Here is a 21,550-nt window from a genome sequence, read left to right as displayed (position 1 = left end):
TGAAGTAGTGATTCACATTGGAATTAAAAACAAGGGGAAAACAAGAAAGTAGTTTTGCAACAGGAGTCGGAAAAGTTATGTGCCACAATTAAAAAGGGTAGCAACTGAGATTACTTCAGCTGCCACATGCTAGGGTAGTTCAGGAGAAAGACTAGATATGTCAATTTGTGGATTGATAAGAAGGGACCTTGTCTGATTTTTATGGCATTGGAATCACTTCAGAGGAACAAGAGTTACTAACTAGAATGGAAATGATACTGGAGCCTCAATAGAAACTTGGCTTATGCTGAGGCAAGTTTCAGAGCTTAATATTTCAGGCTATAAATTTTCCAGAAGTTATGGGTAACATGATTAAAACCAGAGGAATGAAAGTTTTACATTGTTGTTGGCTCTTAGATGCATTAAATTAAGAAATAATAAAAGATCAATTATCAAATTGGGAGTAATTATAAATCACAATCAAATTTTCCAGGTAACTTTATAGAAGAGAAGTTTGCATATTAACAAATAATAATTTATGCTAATGCAAATTGGGAAGATAACTTGCTTTTATGTCTTAAGGCAGTTCACAGAGGCACAATCTGATAAACATGGACCGGAGTCAACAAAGGGATTGAGCAAAAGCTTTGTCAAGGATGGTCTTAAAGTAGACGGAGATGGTAGAGTGCATGAAGGGTTTCAAGGTAGTTCCAGAGCGGTGAGGGTTAGACAGCTGAAGGCACAACGTGGGGTGAAAGGAGAGGGGAATCAAAAGTCCATGGTGAAACAAATGGAGAGCTCTTGGGGACAAGGGGTTTTGTAAGGCTGAAAGCTGTTGCAGTGACAGGGAGTAACACAAAATTTTATAGTTAAGATTGGGATATAATCTTAAAAAAACACTCAGAAGTGTTTCTTTCATCAGATGTTGCAAGTCTAAACAAGAAAGAATTTAGTAAAAGATTTGGCTCTGGGTATCAAAGCAAGACAAGAAAGGAATGTGAAGGTAGAACTCTTAGGAACTAGCAACTATACATAACCAAAGGAAGTTCACATTGAAAATAGAAGCAAAAGTCAGGGTAAAGGGATCAGTCTAAAAATTAGCTAAATTCAACAAATAAAAAAGGAATCCCACTGAAATGAGTTGGGGAAAAAAGGTAGGTCAAACAGCGGGTTAGATAATTAAGCATGAGGTTCAGAAGGTACAGGTAAAATGCATTGGACTAGGAGTAAAAAGGTATAGCAGTGGCTGTCAATCAACAGATAAATTGAATCTTGAGCAAAAATTAAACTTTAAAAAATGGAGTATACAATAAACATAGAAAGGAGAATACAGAAGAAAACAACGAGAATAGGAAACATATAATAGCAATGCCAAAAGGGAGGTTAGGAAAGTCAAGTAGGAGTATGAAAGGAAACCAATGGTCAACTTAAAAGGAAATAGCTCGGGCTTTTATCGTTCCAAAACACCTATTTAAGTGCCTTCTGCAGAAAGGGCAAAGAGATAAGCCAAGATGCCACAGACCACAAACTTCTAGAATCTATAATACTAGATAAAATTAGTGCGCACTTAGAAAGGTGTGGGCTAATTAAGTAGTCAATACTGATTTGTAAAGGGCGAGGCATTCTAGCTTAACCATTTAATTTTTCAAGGAAACCTTACTGTATAAATAACAGAATTGTAATGTTTGCTGTAATGTTTGAGAAGATTCCTGTCATCATGGATTCTCTCTTGCATATGTAATATTAGCCACTCTATGTAAGGTCTTACGTTCAGGCATGTGCCTGTACTGCTCAATATTTAATGGTGCAATAGCATAGCCCAAGATTGGAAGAACTTTTGATCTGAACTGGATAGCTATGCCTTTTGGACTAGAGTTATTTTAATCCTTTTGAAGGCATATAGAGAAAACACTTAAGATAACAAGGTTAGGTCATCGCCGCTGGCTGTCTCTCGATTCAAAGATGAAGTCGACACAGGGTCACGAGTTAATGCTTTGGGTCTTCACAACTATAGCAGGCCAATTCTTGACCTGCATGTCTTTGGATATAGGGGGGCAGGATGTCCGACGAGGTAGTGTGATCTAAGGTGCATGATTTGCTTCTCTTTTTTTTCCTTTTCTGCCGCCACTCTGCCTCATTATTAAGGTGTTTGGACTCGAAGCATGGTTCAGCTTTAATGAAAAATTGCTGCCATTCTGAATGATTTGTAGCAAGCTCCTCCCAGCCATTAAGGTCAACGCAGCCAAACTTCAACGAGGGCTTCAGGGTATATTTACTTTGTCCTCCTCTGGAATGTTGGCCATTTCAGAGGTCAGGTAGCAACAGGTAGAAAATAAAATGTTTCATTTTATAACAGGTGGACAAATACAGGAACAATTATGATCAATCAATACAAATTGGTTTAGCAGAACAAAACAAATTATGAACAGGTTGTGCCATCGCATATCAGTGGGTCGACTTAGTTAACCTAAACAAAGTAACTCCTAACTATTCTCCTGCATGTGGCTTCAGAGTCTGACTGAAGCTTTATCTCATAGCTTTCTGTTTGCTGACTGCCTGTATCTGTACCTTTTATTGCATTAGTTGCAGCCGAAAGAGAGACTTTCCAACATAACGGATGTGAAACATTTATTGATTGACAAGAGAGGCCAACAAATTGCTTTATATTTATAGTTAATATAAATCGATAAAATGGTAAAATGGATAAAGGCACACCTAGTTGATCTAGTGCATGCATATTGCAGGATTCTGAACGACCTGTCTGACTTTCACATGCAACGCGAACATCTTACAGCGCTGAGGCCTTAAGACCAACCTGGACATACACATCTGTAAACACATCAGTAAACCTGACAAAGGGACAAGATTAGTCATCATTAACAAGCATGGTCTTAATGACAGGTCCAAATTCATATCCATTGGACCTGCCGCTCAACATAACCGGACAGCCTTGCTTGAAAGTAAGCTAAAAAACGCTTGCTGGACTGATATAACAGCGATGAGCTACCGTGTGATATATATGACAGGAGTCAGCCTCACAATTCGCTCACATCTATATGGGATGCCCAAAACACACAAAAGTGATGTTACCTTCATGCCCTATCTTATCTATGACCGGTTCTGCATAACATGAATTGACCAAATGGTTAGGCAAATTGTTACAACCAGTTTTCACCAAGTTTTCCACATAAACAGTGAAGGACTCCTTCAGATTTGCAAAGGCCATACAGGACTTGCATATCGATAGCAATGCTGTGCCCATGTGCTCATTTCACATTCCTAGCCTATTCACCAATGTTCTACTTAAGGAAGCCATAGATATTTGCACTGCAGCACTCTATCATGGCAATCTAGACCCGCCACATTTACGTGAATCGGTATTCACTGAACTTATGAACTTGGCAACTCGCGGAGTTCAGTTCAGTTACAACGACCCCACGTATGCCCAAACAGATGGTGATGCCATGGAATCCCCTCTAGGCCCAGTTCTCGCAAACAGTTTTGTTGGGTTCCATGAGAAACGTGTCTTCGATGGAATGATACCTAACCTCCAACCCCTCGCATATTTCTGAAATGTGGGAGATACGTTTGCTATATTTAAATCCACAGCTGCATGTAAAATCTCCTTACACGTCTTAATGGGCTCCATCCTGTACTCATATTCACCTTCAAAATGGAGCAGTAAAATTAACTCCACTTCCTTGACATACTGGTTGAGAAATCTGCCAGTCTACCGCAAACCTAACTTCAATAGTCAAAACACGCATTAGGATTCTTACACTACACACTGTAAAATCGATCTTATCGGCAACCTTGTAAATAGGGCCTGAGCCATTTGCTCACCATGCAAGCTTAATGGTGAAATAGGGCGCATCAAGGGCATACTGCAGGATAATGGTTTGCCCTGATCAGATCATTTCACGCTGTATATCATGCAAACTCCCAAACAGGTCTAATGCTATCACTTTCAGCCCTGAAAAGTACCCAGTCTACCTCAGATTACCCTGGAAGGGCAAGGTATCTCAAAAATTTGAGCAACAGATGAAGCTAGCTGTTTCATGCTACTACTATGCAGTAGCAATATGAGCGGTATTCGCCTCTTACAGGATGCAACCTTCAAGCCAAAAAGATGTTCTGCCTATCACACAAATGAGTAATGTGGTATATGAGTTTCAGTGCCAGTGTGATGCTAGGTATGTAAGTCGTATGTCCCAAAGACTGGTGGATTGCATCAAACAGCATGTCCCAGCTGCTGTTTGTAACAAGCAAGGTGCAAAACGTACCCAACCAGCCTGTGCTTGCAAAACTCAAAACACATTGTCCAACATTAGATGCGATTCCGCGATTGGACAACATTTGCTAAATGATCCTTAGTGTGCTAAGGATTACACGGACAGCCAATTTAAGAAGGTCAGTTGGGTTCGCAGTGTGGTGCATTTGCATGTACTAAAAGCTACATATATTAATACACAGAGCCCAGTTTTTTTGCAGACAGCAGGAACACGTACACACATTATGATTGTTTCAGCTGAACAAAATAAGTGACAACCATTTGCTGACTCATTCCTCAGGACAATGCCTTGACCAATCAGGGTCAAGCTGCCTGGTTTAAATTTCTTGGCAGATAACTGTCAGTCACTATCACTGGTGCATTCTCCATTGAAACCAGAGTCCACTTGCCAACCAATCAGCACTCTTTTCACATACAGTATAAACTGTTGTTTTCCTCTTATATTGGTATTCTTGCTAAGTGTCTAGATGAGCGCAAGACAAAAAGCTTTGACATGTCTCTTTTTCAGCAACAAAAAAAATTGTGAAATATGAAATAATCACATGATACTTTTTTGTCAAAGTAATAGCACTTTTATTAAAAATGTAGGAGCAGTGATGGCCCAGTGGCACAGAACAAACATTACAGGCAAAAGGACAATGTCTGCTTTGGAGAGTAAAATAGTATATAGAGAAAATAAGCAAACACTATCAGAAAGAGGGGTTTAATGTGCTTAATACACTGCAAACAGGATGTCAGAAAAGATGAGTGACTTGATACTGAGATATAAAAAAATGTGTAAATGGTTGGAGGAAGGTGATGAGATGCAGAAGAGGCCCATACATACAAAATTGAGAGAAAGGGAAAAAGACCAATGACAAATGCTACAGATATAAAATTTAAACAGACAAAACAATGTGAATCCATCACTTGCCAGGAATTAATTAAGTAAAAAGAAAAAGTGACGACAGGGAGTAGGCAAAGATCCAGTCAAAGTAGCAGCACTGGTACAGGTGCAATGGGCCTCCCTGTATAGTGTAATTTTATTATGTTTCTAAATTACACCTCTATTTTGTAGCAACGATTTCACTAATGAAGGTCTGGGCCACAGACTGAGTTAAATATTAGCCTTCTGTATCTATAATATGACTGAATTAACTAGGACTGATTGTGATAAAAATCTTATTTCTCTATAGATGGCAGAGGAATGAAGGTAAGTGAGATGGGGTAGTTTCAAAAAACAATGCCTGTAATGCATAGGGCTCATCACAATATCGTCACAATTAGATACCAACGAGTAGTCTCACTGAGAAACCATAATAGCAGTGGGCACAAAAAATATAAGCCTCACGTTGGTGCAGTGACTACTAGTAAAAGGTTTGGGACATTTGTCAGACAGTACAGTGTACTACAATGACACCAGTGACTACACGACTAGAAGCACTTAACACAGATGATAGACAGAACAAAAAATTCAAGCAAAAGCTAGTTTTATTCTTCAGCGACATTGCTTTCCTTAAGCAACACAGCAAAAACATACTAATAAAGAAGAATAATGGAAAAGGAAGGGTTTTCAATTTAGCAAAACAAATCTCAGTCCAATATATGAAAATACACAACGTAATTTGCATATCAGGTTTAAAGGCATATAACATTTGGCTGCATTTGCATTTATATGTGACAGTGATAATAAAGGAATTAAATTCCTTCACTTTGTATAAATGCTCACTGTGAAAATAGACACTTAAAATCAAGATGTTGTGTAACAGAATATTTGTGAAATGTCAATTTAGAATGCCAAACACAGACATTTCAGAAGTTATTTGGCCTAACAATTTCACCACATTTACCTGTCTTCCCAATAGCCCCTTTTCTCTCCAGAAACGTACTCAATTTCCATCTGGTTCTATTTGCAGGATCCATTTCAGCAAGGTAACTTATGCAAGTCTATTACTTTCTGAGTGAAAAAGTTTCACACAAATTTCCTTCTTACTCCTTCAAATTCCTAATACTTAAACTTGCATATCTCTGATATTTAAGTCATGTATTGATGCTCCTGGGTGAACAGCTAGAATTTTGAAAACTTAAATAAGATCATCGCAGGACTTTTTTTTTTCAGGAATGGGAGCTCACGTTCCCGTCTTTCATCATTGCTAAGCGTTAGTCCATTAGAGGATGAGACTGGGGAATTAATAACAGAAAATAAGGAAATGACAGAGGCTTTGAACAAATCATTTGTATATTAGTTGAAAACACAAAAAGCATCCCAATAATAATAGTAGAAAATCAAGGGGCAAAAGAGAGGCAGGAACATAAAACAATCACCATCATCAGAGAAAAAAAAATACGATGAAAACTATTGGGTCTAAAGTTTGACAAGTCCCCTGGACCTGGTGGCCAACCACCTAGGGTCTGAAAAGAAGTGACTGCAGATATTGTGGATGCATTGGTTGTAATCTTCAAAAATACTCCTGGGCCAGAATTTTCGGCCCCCCCAACCGAGGCGTAAAATGGGTGATGTTGGGCGTGCATCCTGACGTCATCACGCATCATTATGATTTTCAGTTTGGCAGCTGCACGCCCGCCGAACTGTCAAAGGCCTATTAAGGTCATTTAAAAACTAATTAAAGCAATAAACTGAGCTGCCCGTCCAAACTTAAGGCTCATACATACAACCTTAAGGTTGGCGGGCAGGCGAAGAGCCCAAGCGGCCTTCGCGTTTTTCATGGAACTTCATCCACGGGTGGGATGCGGTTTCATGAAGTGTTTATAAATTGAATGAAAATTTTCTAAGAATTCATTGACGTGTCCCAGCTCATTTGACACTGTCACGAAGGGCAGCCCTGTTAATTGTTACAGCTGGTTTATAAATGGCTTTAACAGGCCTTTGACAGTTCAGCGGGTGTGCAGCCGACTCCGGTGTGTGCCCACCGAACTGAAGATTGGAATAACGCACAGTTACGTTGGGATGCACACCTGACATCACCGAGCGTCATTTTACGCGTCGGCAAGCAGGGCCCACCCCTGCATGCTGAACAGAAGATTCTGGCCATTGTTTCAGATTGCTAACCGGAACTTGTATACTTGTAGCTCAATTAGAAAATGCACGAGACTCTCTGTAAAACAAATCCTTTATGTGCAACAGCTTAAAAGTATATTCTGCAGCATGCTGCAAATTGCTGTATTAAAACAGTTTGAAATTCAGCAATTTAATGCCAGCAGTATTGTGTAAAATTGAATGTTGCATATATTGGCACCACAAGACCAGGCCAGATTAAAGATGATTGGAAATTCTCTCAACAATCATGCCTCGAGATTGCACAGATATCAAGTGCCTGGTACTGAACTTACACACACAATTTGTGTTATGTCCTCATCGTACACTCACTGCATTTTGCTGGAGAAATAATCTTGCTTTTACTGGGAGCCTTTGCTTTACTTTCAGTCTTGAATTTGATTTGCTGTAGTTCATTGAGATTTTCTTTAAACTGATTCTGTTTGCTGCGTAAACCTATGAGTTTTGCCATAAATCCCACCCTCATTTCATTGGCTGGCACTTTGCTGCCAATACTCACTTTGTATCCTTTTATTGAACATCTATGTGCAGGAGCAGCAATAATCAACCCAAAGTTTAACACATTTCAAGGTTAGCAATAAAATTATCTACAGTTTAGTAAAAAAAATTCATGGATCCGGCAATTAGGAACAGGCACTTTTTATCTGTTGATGATATATGGAAGTCGCTGACAAGGCCAATATTGCCCATCTCTAATTGCCCTTAAGAAGGTGGTGGCAAGCAATTTGTGTAGCCTTGTCAGCATGGCTCATCATGAGAAAATAGTTTTTAAAAAGGCATCAAGTTCCCTGCTTACAGCCAGGGCAATTAAATCAGTCTGTAAGGTTAAACCCCAAAAGTGGGAGCCAAATAATGGAATAACATAGAAACTTCCAGCACACCTGTCAGATTTTTCAAAAGAGCTGCCTAATTTAGTCCCACATCCCCACATTTATTCTTATGATTACTTTGAAGAAAACAAGGCCCGCCTCACTCTGTCCGAAAATCCGTCATAATTTTGAATACCTCTATTAGGTCTCCCTTAACATTCTCTGCTCCAAGAAGAACAATCCCTCCACATAACAAAAACAAAAATACCTGGAAAAACTCAGCAAGTCTGGCAGCATCTGCGGAGAGGAGCACAGTTAACGTTTCGAGTCCGAATGACCCTGCAACAGAACTAAGTAAAAATAGAAGAGAGGTGAAATATAAGCTTGTTTAAGGGGGAGTGGGACAAGTAGAGCTGGATAGAGGGCCAGTGATAGGTGGAGATAACCAAAAGATGTCACAGACAAAAGGACAAAGAGGTGTTGAAGGTGGTGATATTACCTTAGGAATGTGCTAATTAAGGATAGAAAGCAGGACAAGCAAGGTACAGATAGCCCTAGTGGGGGTGGGGTGGGGTGAAGGAATCAAAAAGGCTAAAAGGTAGAGATAAAACAATGGATGGAAATACAATTTAAAAATAATGGAAGTAGGTGGGAAAAGAAAAATCTATATAAATTATTGTATTCGATGCCTCTGTTTACAAAGCTAAGTGTCTCATATGATTTCTTAACTGCCTTCGCTTGCTCTGCCACCTTCAATGATTTATGAATGTGCATCCCCAGCTTCCTCTGCTCCTGCAGTTACCTCAGAATTGTACCATTTAAATTATACCTCCTCTACATGTTGTTTTTGCCAAGTCAATCATTTAAAACTTAATAGCATTAAATTGTATCTGCCATACATCTGCCCATTTCACTTATGCCCTGAAGTCTACCATCAATGTTCCCTCAAATTTCTCTTTGCTGTAATCAGTCCACTTGTTGCACTGCGCAAGCCTTCTAAGATTGCCACGCAGCTGAACATGTGTGCATCTTAAAAGGAACATTGGTTGTGTGCAGCAAGATTGTGGTTATAGCTTCCACCATCTCCAACCAAGCTTCACTCAGCAATTTAGGATGCATCCTGTCTGACTTGTTAACTTTCAACAATGCCAACCTACTTAGTACCTTTCTCTCTATTTTTACCCTAGCCAATATTTCTACTTCCCTTTCCTATACTGAAACATTGATTTTATCCTGCTCTTTTGCGAAGATAGCAGCAAAGTGCCTCAGTCTTGTCCCCTGCTCCACAAGATTTCCTTTTTAGTCCCAAATCAGCCCCATGATTCCTTTAATCATCCTTCTCCATTTTACATTTATAAACGAATTTTAGGCTCCCTTTTAAGTTACCATCTAATTTTTCCTCGTATGCACTCTTTGCCCTTATATTCTTTTTCAATTTCCCCCTGCAATCTCTGTATTCTACCTGGTTTTATATTATATCCTATATCTGACTATTTTAAACCTCATTCCTCTGTTTTATTTTAACCTCTATTGCTCCAGCTTGGATGCCCCACCCCCACAAGGCCTGCCATTGCTCAGATAGTGTTTTCCTGGATAATCTCTGCTTTCAGTCCGTCTGCGCCAGATCCTTTCTCAAATCACTGAAATTGGTTATTTTCTAGTTGGGTATTCTCATCTTTTACTCTTTCCCATTCCACAGGTACTTTAGCCCTAATCATATGGTCACCACTAACAGTTATTCTCCACAGCAACATTCTCTACTTGCCCGACTTCATTCCCAGAACTAGATCCAGCACTGCTTCATTTCTCATTGGGCAAAAAATATATTTATTAAAGATGTTCTCCTGTACAGATTTGAGGCATTCTTTACCCTCTGTGCCCTTTACTTTTTTTTTCTCCAGTTTATATGAAGCAAATTGAAATCGCCTGCTATTACATAGGATTACTCAGGATGTCCAGCACAGAAATAGATCATTCAGCCCAACCAATCTATGTGGCGTTTATGCTCCACTTGAGCCTCCTCCTAAACTTCGTCATCTAAATCTATCATTGTAACCACTGATTCACTTCTTCCTCATATGCTTGTATAGCTTCCCCTTACTGCTCTATTGTCTTTAAAGTTCTCTGAATGTGCAGACAGATTTAAACCTCGGTCACCTCATCACTATTTGGGAATGTAGAGTAAACACATAGAAATGTAACATTTCCTTTTCTGTACTTTAACTCGAACCAAACTGAGCGTCTTTGAACCCTCGAGTATATTATCCCTCAATAGAACTATAACAGCTTTTGATCAACATACATAAGAACATAAGAACTAGGAGCAGGAGTAAGCAATGGCCCCTCGAGCCTGCCCTGCCATTCAATATGATCACGGCTGATCTCATTTCGGCATCAACTCCAATTTCCCACCCTCTTCCCATAACCTTTCAACCCATTACTAATTAAAAATCTGTCTATCTCCTCCTTAAATTTATTCAGCGCCCGGCATCCACTGCACTCTGAGGTAGTGAATTCCACAGATTCACGACCCTATGAGAAAAGTAATTCCTCCTCATCTCTGATTTAAATCTACCACCCCTTAGCCTAAAACTATGGCCTCTCATTCTAGAATGCCCCAGAAGGGGAAAACATCCACTCCACATCTACTTTGTCTATTCCCTTTAGCATCTTATATACCTCAATTAGATCTCCTCTCATCCTTCTAAGCTCTAGCAAGTATAGGCCTAAACTGCTCAATCTCTCCTCATAAGACAAGCCCTGCATCTCTGGAATCAATCTAGTGAATCTCCTCTGAACCGCCTCCAATGCAACTACATCCTTCCTCAAGGAAGGAGACCAAAACTGTGTACAGTACTCCAGATGCGGTCACACCAATGCCTTGTACAGTTGCAACAACACTTCCCTATTTTTATACCCTATTCCTTTCGCAATAAATGGCAAAATTCCATTTGCCTTCCTTATTACCTGCTGTACCTGCATACCACATTTCAGCAATTCATGCACGAGGACACCCAGGTCCTTCTGCACTGAAGCATTCTGAAGTTTCTCTCCATTTAAATAATAAGTTGCCTTTTTACTCTTCTGACCAAAACGGATAACCTCACACTTATCCAGATTAAACTCCAACTGCCAAATTTTGGCCCATTCACCTAACCTGTCCATATCCATTTGTAAATTTCTTATTCCTTCATTGCAACTTACTTTTCCACCTATTTTGGTGTCATCTGCAAATTTAGCTATAGTACCTTATCCCTGAATCCAAGCCATTCATATAGATTGTAAATAGTTGGGGCCCAAGGACCGAACCCTGTGGCACCGCACTAGTTACAGCTTGCCATCCAGAAAAAGACCCATTTACCCCAACTCTCTGCTTTCTGTTGGTTAGCCAATCCTCTATCCAAGCTAACATATTAGCCCGAACTCCATGTGATCTTATCTTGTGTACTAATCTTTTGTGCGGCACCTTATCAAAGGCCTTCTAAAAGTCCAGATTTACTAAATCTACAGGATCCCCATTAACCACTTTGCTTGTCACAGCTTCAAAGAACTCTAGCAAATTAGTCAAACACAATTTACTCTTCATAAAACCGTGCTGACTCTGATGGGTTACATTTTGACTTTCCAAATGCCCCATTACTACTTCCTTAATAATGGATTCCAAGAATTTCTCAATGACAGGCGTTAAACTAACTGGTCTATAGTTTCCTACTTTCTGCCTCCCCCCCTTTTTGAATAAGGGCGTCATATTAGCATTTTTCCAATCCACTGGAACCTTTCCAGAATCCAGGGAATTTTGGAATATTATAGCCAATGCATCCACTATCTCTGCTGCCACTTCCTTTAAGCCTCTGGAATGTAGGCCATCAGGTCCTGAGGCCTTGTCACCCTATAATCCCAATAGTTTGCTCAGTACTTTTTCTCTAGTGATGGCGATAGCTCTAAGTTCCTCCTTGTCTGGATCCTCTGCACTACCTGTTACTATTGGGGTGGTATTAGTGTCCTCCACTGTGAAAACTGAGGCAAAATATTGATTAAGCGTCACTGCCATTTCTATGTTGCCCACGATTAACTCCTCAGTCTCGTCCTCCAAGGGACCAACATTCACTTTAGCTACTCTCTTTCCTTTTATTTACTTGTAGAAGATTTTGCTATCAGTTTTTACATTTTGCGCTAGTTTTCTTTCATAATTTGCCTTTGCTCTGTTTATTATTTTTTAGTAACCCTTTGTTGATCTTTAAAAGTTTCCCAGTCTTCCAGCCTGCCACTGACCTTTGCAATTTGGTACGCCTTAGTTTTTGCCTTTAAGTTATCTTTAACTTCCTTGCTTAGCCATGGATGCTTTTTACCCCTCTGACCATCTTTCTTTCTCATTGGGATATATTTTACTTGGCAGGAATTGAATATCTCCTTAAATATCTGCCACTGTTCATCAACTGTCCTACCTTGCAGTCTTCCTGCCCAGACCACTAGGGCCAAATCTGCCCTCATACCTATGTAGTTACCTTTGTTTAACTCCAGAACACTAGTGTGGGACTCAAGTTTCTCGCTCTCAAACTGAACTTGAAATTCTAGCATGCTATGATCACTCTTCCCTAGAGGATACTTTACTATGAGATCATTAATTAATTCCATCTCATTACACAAAACTAAATCCCAAATAGCCTGCCCCCTGGTTGGTTCCACAACAAATTGCTCCAAAAAACAATCTCTAATACACTCTATGAACTCTCCCTCAAGGCTACCCTTGCCAATTTGATTGGTCCAATTTATATGCATATTAAAATCACCCAAGATTATTGCCTTTCTTACATGCTCCCAGTATTTCCTGGTTTATACCGTGCCCAACTGCTAAACTAATGCTTGGAGACCTATAGATTACTCCCACCAGGGACTTCTTTCCCTTGCTATTTCTTATTTCTACCCAGGCTGACTCTACGTCTTGTTCTCCAGTGCCTATATAATTCCTCACTATAGCACTGATCTCTTCCTTTCCAAACAAAGCTACACCACCTCCTTTTTCTTCCTGCCTATCCTTCTGAAACGCTAAGTACCCTTGGATATTCAACTCCCAAACCCGTTCTCCCTGTAACCACGTCTCAGTAATCGCCACCAAATCATACCTATTTATCTCTATTTGCACTGTTAACTCATTAGTTTTATTCTGAATGCTATGTGCATTCAGATACAAAGCCTTTAAGTTTGCCCTGTTGTTAATTTTTCCTACTCTTATATGATTCTTTGGTGCAATATGCCGTTCACACATACTGTCCCTTCCTTTCATTTTTTGATAGTAATTAGCCTCGTCACTAACCTGCACTCTTACCCTCTCCTTCCCACTCCCTATCTTTTCTCCTTCCCTATCCCTCCTGGATACATCGTAGCTAGGAGTTCTTAGCTCCCATTCCTACTCACATTAAGCTCGGTTTCCGTTACAGCCACTATATCATAACATAATGTAGCAATTTGCATCTGTAGGTCCCCAACCATATTCCTAACACTCCTTGCATTAATACACAGACTTTCTGACACTGCACATGCTCGTTTCTAGTGCACAAGAACACAAGAACATACCGCCCATGGAGCCTATTCCACCATTCAATACAATCATGGCTGATCTTGGGCTTCAACTCCACTTCCCTGCCCAGTCCCCATATCCCTCGATTCCCTGAGAGATCAAAATACTGTCATCCCAGCCTTGAACATGTTCAAAGATGGAGCATCCACAACCCTGCGGGGTAGAGAATTCCAAAGATTCACAACCCTTTGAGTGAAGAAATTTCTCCTCATCTCAGTCCTGAGTGATCAACCCCTTACCCTGAGACTGCACTTCCATGTTCTAGGTTTCCTAGCCAGTGAAAACAAGCTCTCAGTGTCTATTCTGTCAAGCCGCTTCAGAATCGTGTATGCTTCAATGAGATTACTTCTCATTCTTCTATATGGGCCTGTTTTGATAAAGCTTTCAGTGCTGGCTATATGAAAGCAAGACATTGCGGGTCTGTATGACATCACACCAGAAATGGAAGTCAGGAGAAAATTCCAGGAATTTGTCAAGCTAACTTGTGGTTAATCAGCAAATGCATTTGACAATAACAGTCTCTCATGCACCAGTGCATTGAATTGCTTGGAACACTGTAATCATCTAGGTTTGTATATTTATTGAACCAGCAATGTGAAGATTGGAAGGGTCCGCAGCTGCTAGAGAACATGAAACAGTTTCTGAAGCACCTTTACCTATTTAAATGATGACCAGGTCAAGCACCAAATAGAATTTGTGCCAGCTATCAAGCCAAACACCTCCTGGGGTAGCATCTACCTGATCGTTTATAGAGACAAATTAGAGGCAAGGGACTAATTAAATGTTTTTATGAAACTCCATAAATACCAGGGCTATACTTGAGAACTAACTAATGTAATCCAATTACTCAAAACAACTATTTGATGCAAATCAAAGAATTATAGACCAGTCGATCAACACTGCCAGTGTAGAAAATGCTTGAATGCACTTTACTGGTTGCAATCAATGTTCATTAAATAACACAGCATCTATAAATGCTTGTGATGTGGTTTTTGAAACAATAAGTCTCGGAGTACTAATCTGCTGGAATTCTTTGAAGACATAAATGCATTTGATGATCAGAGGTATACAGTAGATAACATCAACTTGGATCTTTGTGGGCTTTTGCTAAAGTTTGGTGCTTGAGGCTTTTCAAGGTGATAAGGGTCTGATAGCAACTTTGCTTGTGTTATGGACAGGAGAGAGACAGGCAAACCGGTACTTATTTCCTCTCACCACCTGTCTGTAAGTAGAAAGTGTTTTGAATTATTTTTAAAGTATGCAGTGGCGTGTTTCCCCAAAATCCTTGGTTTGAGAGATCCAATTTACTAATAACCTGCAAGAAACACGCGTTATAATTAACTCAGAAGATTAGTTTATTTCACATTCAAAACCCGGAGGAGGAGTATTTGCAACTTCCCACTTCACCCCTCACCCCACCCAAACACACAAATGCACATACATACAGCTGATACTCCAAGGTGAAGTAGGTACACAGAGATTGGGTTGGTTCCGCTGCCTGGAGTGCAGCTCCTTGGTGTTTCACCAGTTGGATGTTAAACAGCAGATGGCTTGTGAGCCTAAAGCTGTAATAATGTTAAAACTGTCCAAAACACCAGAGGCTTGGATCATGTGACATGGTCCATTAATGGCTAATTGCAGCTTAACAATCAGTTTCTGCGCTTCTGGCCAGAATTCCATCATTTCTCCTTAGGAGAGAGACAGGTGGTTATAAGATCTCTTCCAATATAACGAGTTTCAATCTCTCCCTTTTGTGATAATTACAGTTAGAGGAGCCAGTTCGCCTGCACTTCCACTGCTTTTGTTGATTACATGGGGTCTGTACAATGAGGTGTGAGATTCCACAAGTTGAGTGAAGAACTATTTTGCTCTTGTAACTCCTGATGGTAGCTCCCAGAACAAAGGGACAACCCTGTGGTCACGTGATTTGTAGTAGCCATCTTTTTTTAGTTCAACAGCAAATCCATTTTTAAGAAATAGCAATAATAAAGTTTTGAACATGCATAGTTAGATTTTTTTACCCATGTCATAGGAACCCAACACTTGCTGGACTGAAAGTTGGTCCGGCAACAGAAAGCAGATATTGATGCTCATTGGGATAATATCCTTAAGTGGTAAGCAGTAGAGCTCCACAGGATTATTTCTGCCCAGTATTTTAAAACAATTTGGGGAGGGGTACTTCTAGTATACCACCTGGCGCTGCCAGGTGATCTGCATAGGAAAGATTCATGGCATTCATGATGATCTGAACAACTTTAGACAGGTGAAGGAACTGCACTTAGAAATTAATATGGATAAATTTAAATGGCTGCAATTTGGAGTTGGGTCAAAAGGCAGTGCTACATCAGTCCTTCTCAGCAGTTTGTATTTATCACACCACTAATCTACAATGCATTAACAAAGGGAATAAGCAGCAAGCAGTTAACACCAGATTCCTCATCTCTAGGTCCCCCAACTATCCAGCAATTCTCAATCTATTTCACTTGCTCTCAATCACTTTACTAAAAGTATTACTACTGAAATACAGCTTAAAGTGACCACTTTAAACAGACCTTAAATGGACCATACATATCTGTGATGGAAAAATGTATTCCTAGTAACTTGACTAATGAGAGATGATCAGCTTTCCTTCTCATGGTTTACACATCTCAAACACAAACATTGATTGGAAAAACTATCCAAGTCATATATGGTTTTATTTTTATATTATGTTTCTCACTTCTAACATTATGCAGCAGACACACAGCATGACAGTGCCGATGCTACGCCAACAGAGGGCTTACAAAGGGGATTGATTGTATTACTGTATCAGAAAGTAAAAGGAATCATGTGGCTGGTTCTGCATTTAATACACATTTAATAAAAACATTCAGCAGGTAACTGGGGAATATGGAATTCATTTCATTCCTGATAAACTCAATACCGGAGGAGTGGCAAGGAAATCACACAGGCCTGAATTTTCCCGTCTGCGATTTGGGGGCGGGTCCCATCTGCCGACAGGAAAATGACGCGGGATGACGTCGGGAGGAACCCCCGACGTCTTCCCGCCCCATCTAAACATTCAGGAAGGCGGACAGACAGCAAAATCAGTTGTCCGCCCGCCGACCTGTCAATGGCCAATTGAGGCCATTGACAGGATAATTAAGGTAATTAAAGGCCCTGCCCGTCCAACCTTAAGGCTGGCAGGCAGGCTAAGAACCCCAGTGGGCTTCTGATAAAATATGAAACCTCATCCACTGGCGGGATGAGGTTTCACGTCCATTTTAAAAATCTTAAATAAACTTTATGTGAGATTTATTAACATGTCCCATCTCATGTGACATTATCACATGAGGAGGGCATGTTAATATTTTTTTAGTTTTCTATTTTGACACTTTGAAGCACTGTCAGTGATCTCCCTGAGACAGCATTAGTCTCAGGAAGCACTGCACTCTTTCGCACGCATGCGCGAAAGAGCGCACTTTGACAGTTGGGGAATCCCACCACCCCCCCCCCCCACACAGGAAGCGCATAGCGCTTCCCATCAGGCAGACTGCTGAGTGGGTCTTAATTGGCCCATCCACTTAAAATGCCGGTGGGACCCACCCGCCAACCTAGGGCAAAATTCTGCCCCATAATTTCTGCATTCCACTGCTACTCATACAATATTCTCTATTTAATACCAGAGGTTGCAATTTGCACTTACTGTTTGGGATATCTTCTTGTGGCAGGAATTTGGTATTTTAATAAAATGTAGTAAAAGGGAACGCCAGATATACATAGCAGGTCTGCCAGCAGTTGCAAAGAGAAACAGCAGATTTCAACTTTTGGACAAGCTGGTCAGGACTTTCATTTATATTTCAGATGCTGTATATTTCCAACATTGTTTGATATTATTTCAGACTTTCAAAAGAAGTTTTACCTGTATCAATTTAATAAACTACATCACATGCTGGTAGCAAAGGATCTCCCAACATGCACCAATTTAAAAAAGACTTTCGAGATCATCATCATAATCATTGATGCTCAACCTAAAATGAACTGATTATTTAAAAGACTGAAAAAATGCTCAAGAACCTGCCTTAAATGACATCTTTGACATAGAAAAACTTACAGTATAGTGATTTTCAAGCAGTATCTAAATATCAAAATAAAGAGCTTTGCTTTCAGTTTATTTGACATGAACCCCTTAAGCTGATTGTCTAATCACTTTTGAGAATCCATTAACTTTACATACTTAAAATGGAAGCCAGCTGAAACCTTAAAATAAATGACAGAGATCCATTATTTTCTACTTAATTAGGTTAACACATTAAAACATTAGCTACATCTGTCAATTCAAATTCTCCCTCAACAGTAATGCATTGACATTCTCCTCAAACTCTACAAAGAGCAGCAAACTGTCAGTTCTCTCATTTAACATGGTGTTTTCATTGGCAAAATATGTAAAGTTTTAATGTATTCATGGATATTTGAACTCACCGCATTTATTTTATCCACTTTTTTCTTTTCTGGTTCTTTCATGATAGATGCCAGAATTTCATCGCCCTTATAGTCTCTGTACAGTTCACTCAAGGTCTCCCTCAGTTCCATACTGGTGGTTTTAAGATAGTACGATGGGTCTGATTTTGCTTTCTCCTCATCTAGAAAACAGACAGGGTACAAGTGAGAAATCTTTTAGGATATGAGCATCATTCTTGTGTGTTACACAGAAAACCAGTGGGGAAATTGAGGCCGCCTGAACTTTTGGATTATCAGAAAAGCTTCTTTCATTAAGTATTTTATTTATGGAAAATTCAATGTTATACTTAAGTTCAATTACTCAACAGCTGGGTTATTCTGAATAAATAACTAGGCTTCACACTCCGTAATGATGGAACACTTCAGTGTCATCCCAATCTAAACAGCTGTTTGTTGTCCCTTTGTAATAAATAAAACAGCCTTGTAGGGTCTTTATTCTTCGAATTAAATGCTTCCTCCATACATTGTAGGCCTGGAACCCTAAGAATCCTTGGGTTTCCTTTAGTTCCATCCAATTTTTGTATCCTTCCATAGATGGTGGTGGTCCTCCAGCACCCTGTCACATTAATCATTCTTCTCATTGGAGGCTGAACTGAAAATGTCAATGGCTAACTGTATCTTGAAGGACATCAAAGTCAAGTCTTCATATAATCGGCACCAGGATCACTACCTGATTTTCCCCATTCCTAATCCAGAGATGCTAAAGCATATTGTAGCATGCTCCCACTGTTTTTTGGCTGTACAACTGAATTAATTAATTCACCTCAGAACAGAGTTTAAGACTTGAACATTCTGTTTTGCATGGATAAGTGTAATAATACACAGAAATTAGGGAAAATGCTTCAACATGATGATCAATATTAAGATTACAATATAATTACTACAGATCTCACAACTTGCCTACAAGCATTCAGAAAATGAAGTGCAATTGTAAAAGTGCAGTGCATTTAAGTTATGTTGCTTAATTCCACCTTTACTTGATTAATATAGACAAGCACAAAGTACCCCACCCCCCATTCAGTCAGTTGCTCGAAGGTAAGGGTTTGTTGCCCAAACCAACCCGTGTTCAGGCCTGATCAACAAAACATATCAAAGAGCCCAGAACTGGTCCTATGCGTCTTTAATGATAAAGACTAAGTCAAGCTCACTTAAAAGTCTTAGTCAGTTTGGACCACCAGGTTCAGAGGACTGCTAAGTTTCTGTCTCTGACTACACAGGCTGACACACTGTTTACCTAAAGGCAAAATACTGTGGATGCTGGAAATATGAAACAAAAACAAAAATTGCTGGAAAAACTCAGCAGGTCTGACAGCATCTGTAGAGAGAAAGATAGAGTTGACGTTTCGAGTCCATATGACTCTTCTTCAGAACTAAGGAAAAGTTAAAATATGGTGAAATATATACTGTTTAAGGGGGGTGGGATAGGTGAAGCTGGATAGGCGGCCAGTGATAGGCGGAGGCAAAGGAGAGATTACAAAAGATGTCATAAACAAAAGGTCGAAGAAGTGTTGATGGTGGTGATGCTGGCTAAAGGAGGTGCTAATGGTGACATTAAGAGTAGAAAGCAGAATGAGCAAGTGACAGATGGCCCTAGTCGGGATGGGGTGGGATGTGGGGAAAAATGATCAAAATAGGCTAAAAGGTGGGGATAAAACATTGAAAAAAATGGAAAGAAATTTTAAAAATAATAATCAAAATAGGTGGGGAAAATATATATATATAAAAATTTTCAAAATAAATATTTGAAAAAGGGGATCAAAAAGGGGTGAGGATGGAGGAGAGAGTTCATGGTCTGAAGTTTGCCTTACTATGTTGTTGCATACTTTCAGAATATATTAAACTGTGTCCTTATTCTGGAATTTTGTAGTTAAAATACTTCTGCAGAACAGATTTTTTTGATCTAGATAATAAAACTGATGGGCCATTTATCAAAAATTATAGAACATTTCCCTTGGGCTTGATTGGGCTGATAAATAGGTCCATAAAAATATACATCTTTGGTCACTTAAATTGCACACCTTATCACAAGAGGAAATCTTTTACATGAAAGAAATTTGAATGGATTTGGCCTTGATTGTTTTAATACAGATATTTACTCGCCTGTAATACCATGTCACTTCAGAGAGAAAAACTGACAAATATCAACATGACCTGCTTTGTAGATAGTGCCTGGATCATTCAAATGCAAAGCCATTTAATTTTAAATGATTAGTTTACAAGCAGTTGGGCTTGAATAAGCCAAATGCTGTCCAAGGTTTTTAATCACACAATCACAATTAATTTTTAATTTAGAAAAAAATTTCAATCTCCTCAATTTCCTGGGAGTATACTATCAAGTCTAGTTCTCTGTATGGACAAACCATGGTTTTCATTCCACACAATTAGTTGCAGATATTCCCAACATTTTTAAAATATTTCACATCTAATTCCATTAATGTTACTTTTTATTTTAAAAATTGCACCTCTTTGCAAACTGTTCTATAGAAGAAATCGAACTTAAATAAATTTAAAATCAAATTAATTCCACTAAATCCATAATCATTCAGTACAATTATTGTGTATAAGGGTTCATTTTCAGCAAATACTTTGCATAAGGTTTAAACTTTTCTGTTAAGTGTTCTGCACCATAACTATTTCCCCACTGAGCCAGTTAATTACAATAAGTACCATTGAATTGTTAAAAGTCTGTGTTTGACTCTGAAAATGATCATACAGCAAATTCCTCAATATGGGTGGCCTTTCTCTGTGCCTCTTCATTGCTTTTCTACAGCAAGTTGGGAGGATATGACATCAAGTTATTCTGTTGCACTTCCCAGTTGCCAATCACAGATCACCATGGCTCATGGAGATGGAGAGAAATGCACTTCAATATTATTTTTAAGCAGGATTTACAGGTTGTATTTAATTTTTATTTGCACCAGTTGAAACCCTCATTGAGGGGAGCCGATGGATAGTTCAGTTCACAGAAAGCACAGGAATGTCGGCTCAGCAAATGTTTATTCCTATCTTAACAGCAAATTGAATACATGAACTGGCTTGATTTGAAAGCTTAAAGTAGGTGTTTTATATTTCTAGATAGATTGAAAGAAAAAGGAATAAAGGGTTAAAGGGGGACAGAGGATTAGGACAACCGCTCGTATAAAAGAGAAATACCAACATGGATTAGTTGGGCTGAATGGCATATTTTTGTCTTCTCAATTATATGTAATTAAATCAATAGCTTTAACTGAGATTTTGGAAAAGCATCCTTTCCTTAGCTATTCTCCTGCTCCACCTACAAATACATCGCCAGGGCTATCCTTCCCAAGTTCCCAATCCACTTCTATCTTTTATTCATC

General features: G+C 39.3%; 1 protein-coding gene across 1 annotated transcript in view; it reads right to left on the bottom strand.

The window, feature by feature from the left end:
- The window catches only part of ppil2 (peptidylprolyl isomerase (cyclophilin)-like 2), a 415,520-nt gene that overhangs the window by 233,949 nt on the left and 160,021 nt on the right, over positions 1 to 21,550 (bottom strand). Inside the window, exon 10 of the mRNA XM_041202829.1 lies at positions 18,174 to 18,334. Coding sequence (XP_041058763.1) covers positions 18,174 to 18,334 — 161 coding nt within the window. The remainder of the gene's footprint in view (positions 1 to 18,173; positions 18,335 to 21,550) is intronic.

The sequence above is a fragment of the Carcharodon carcharias genome, chromosome 13 (assembly GCF_017639515.1).
Source record: "Carcharodon carcharias isolate sCarCar2 chromosome 13, sCarCar2.pri, whole genome shotgun sequence".
Taxonomy (NCBI): Eukaryota; Metazoa; Chordata; class Chondrichthyes; order Lamniformes; family Lamnidae; genus Carcharodon; species Carcharodon carcharias.
This window is presented reverse-complemented; position numbering and strand designations above follow the sequence as displayed.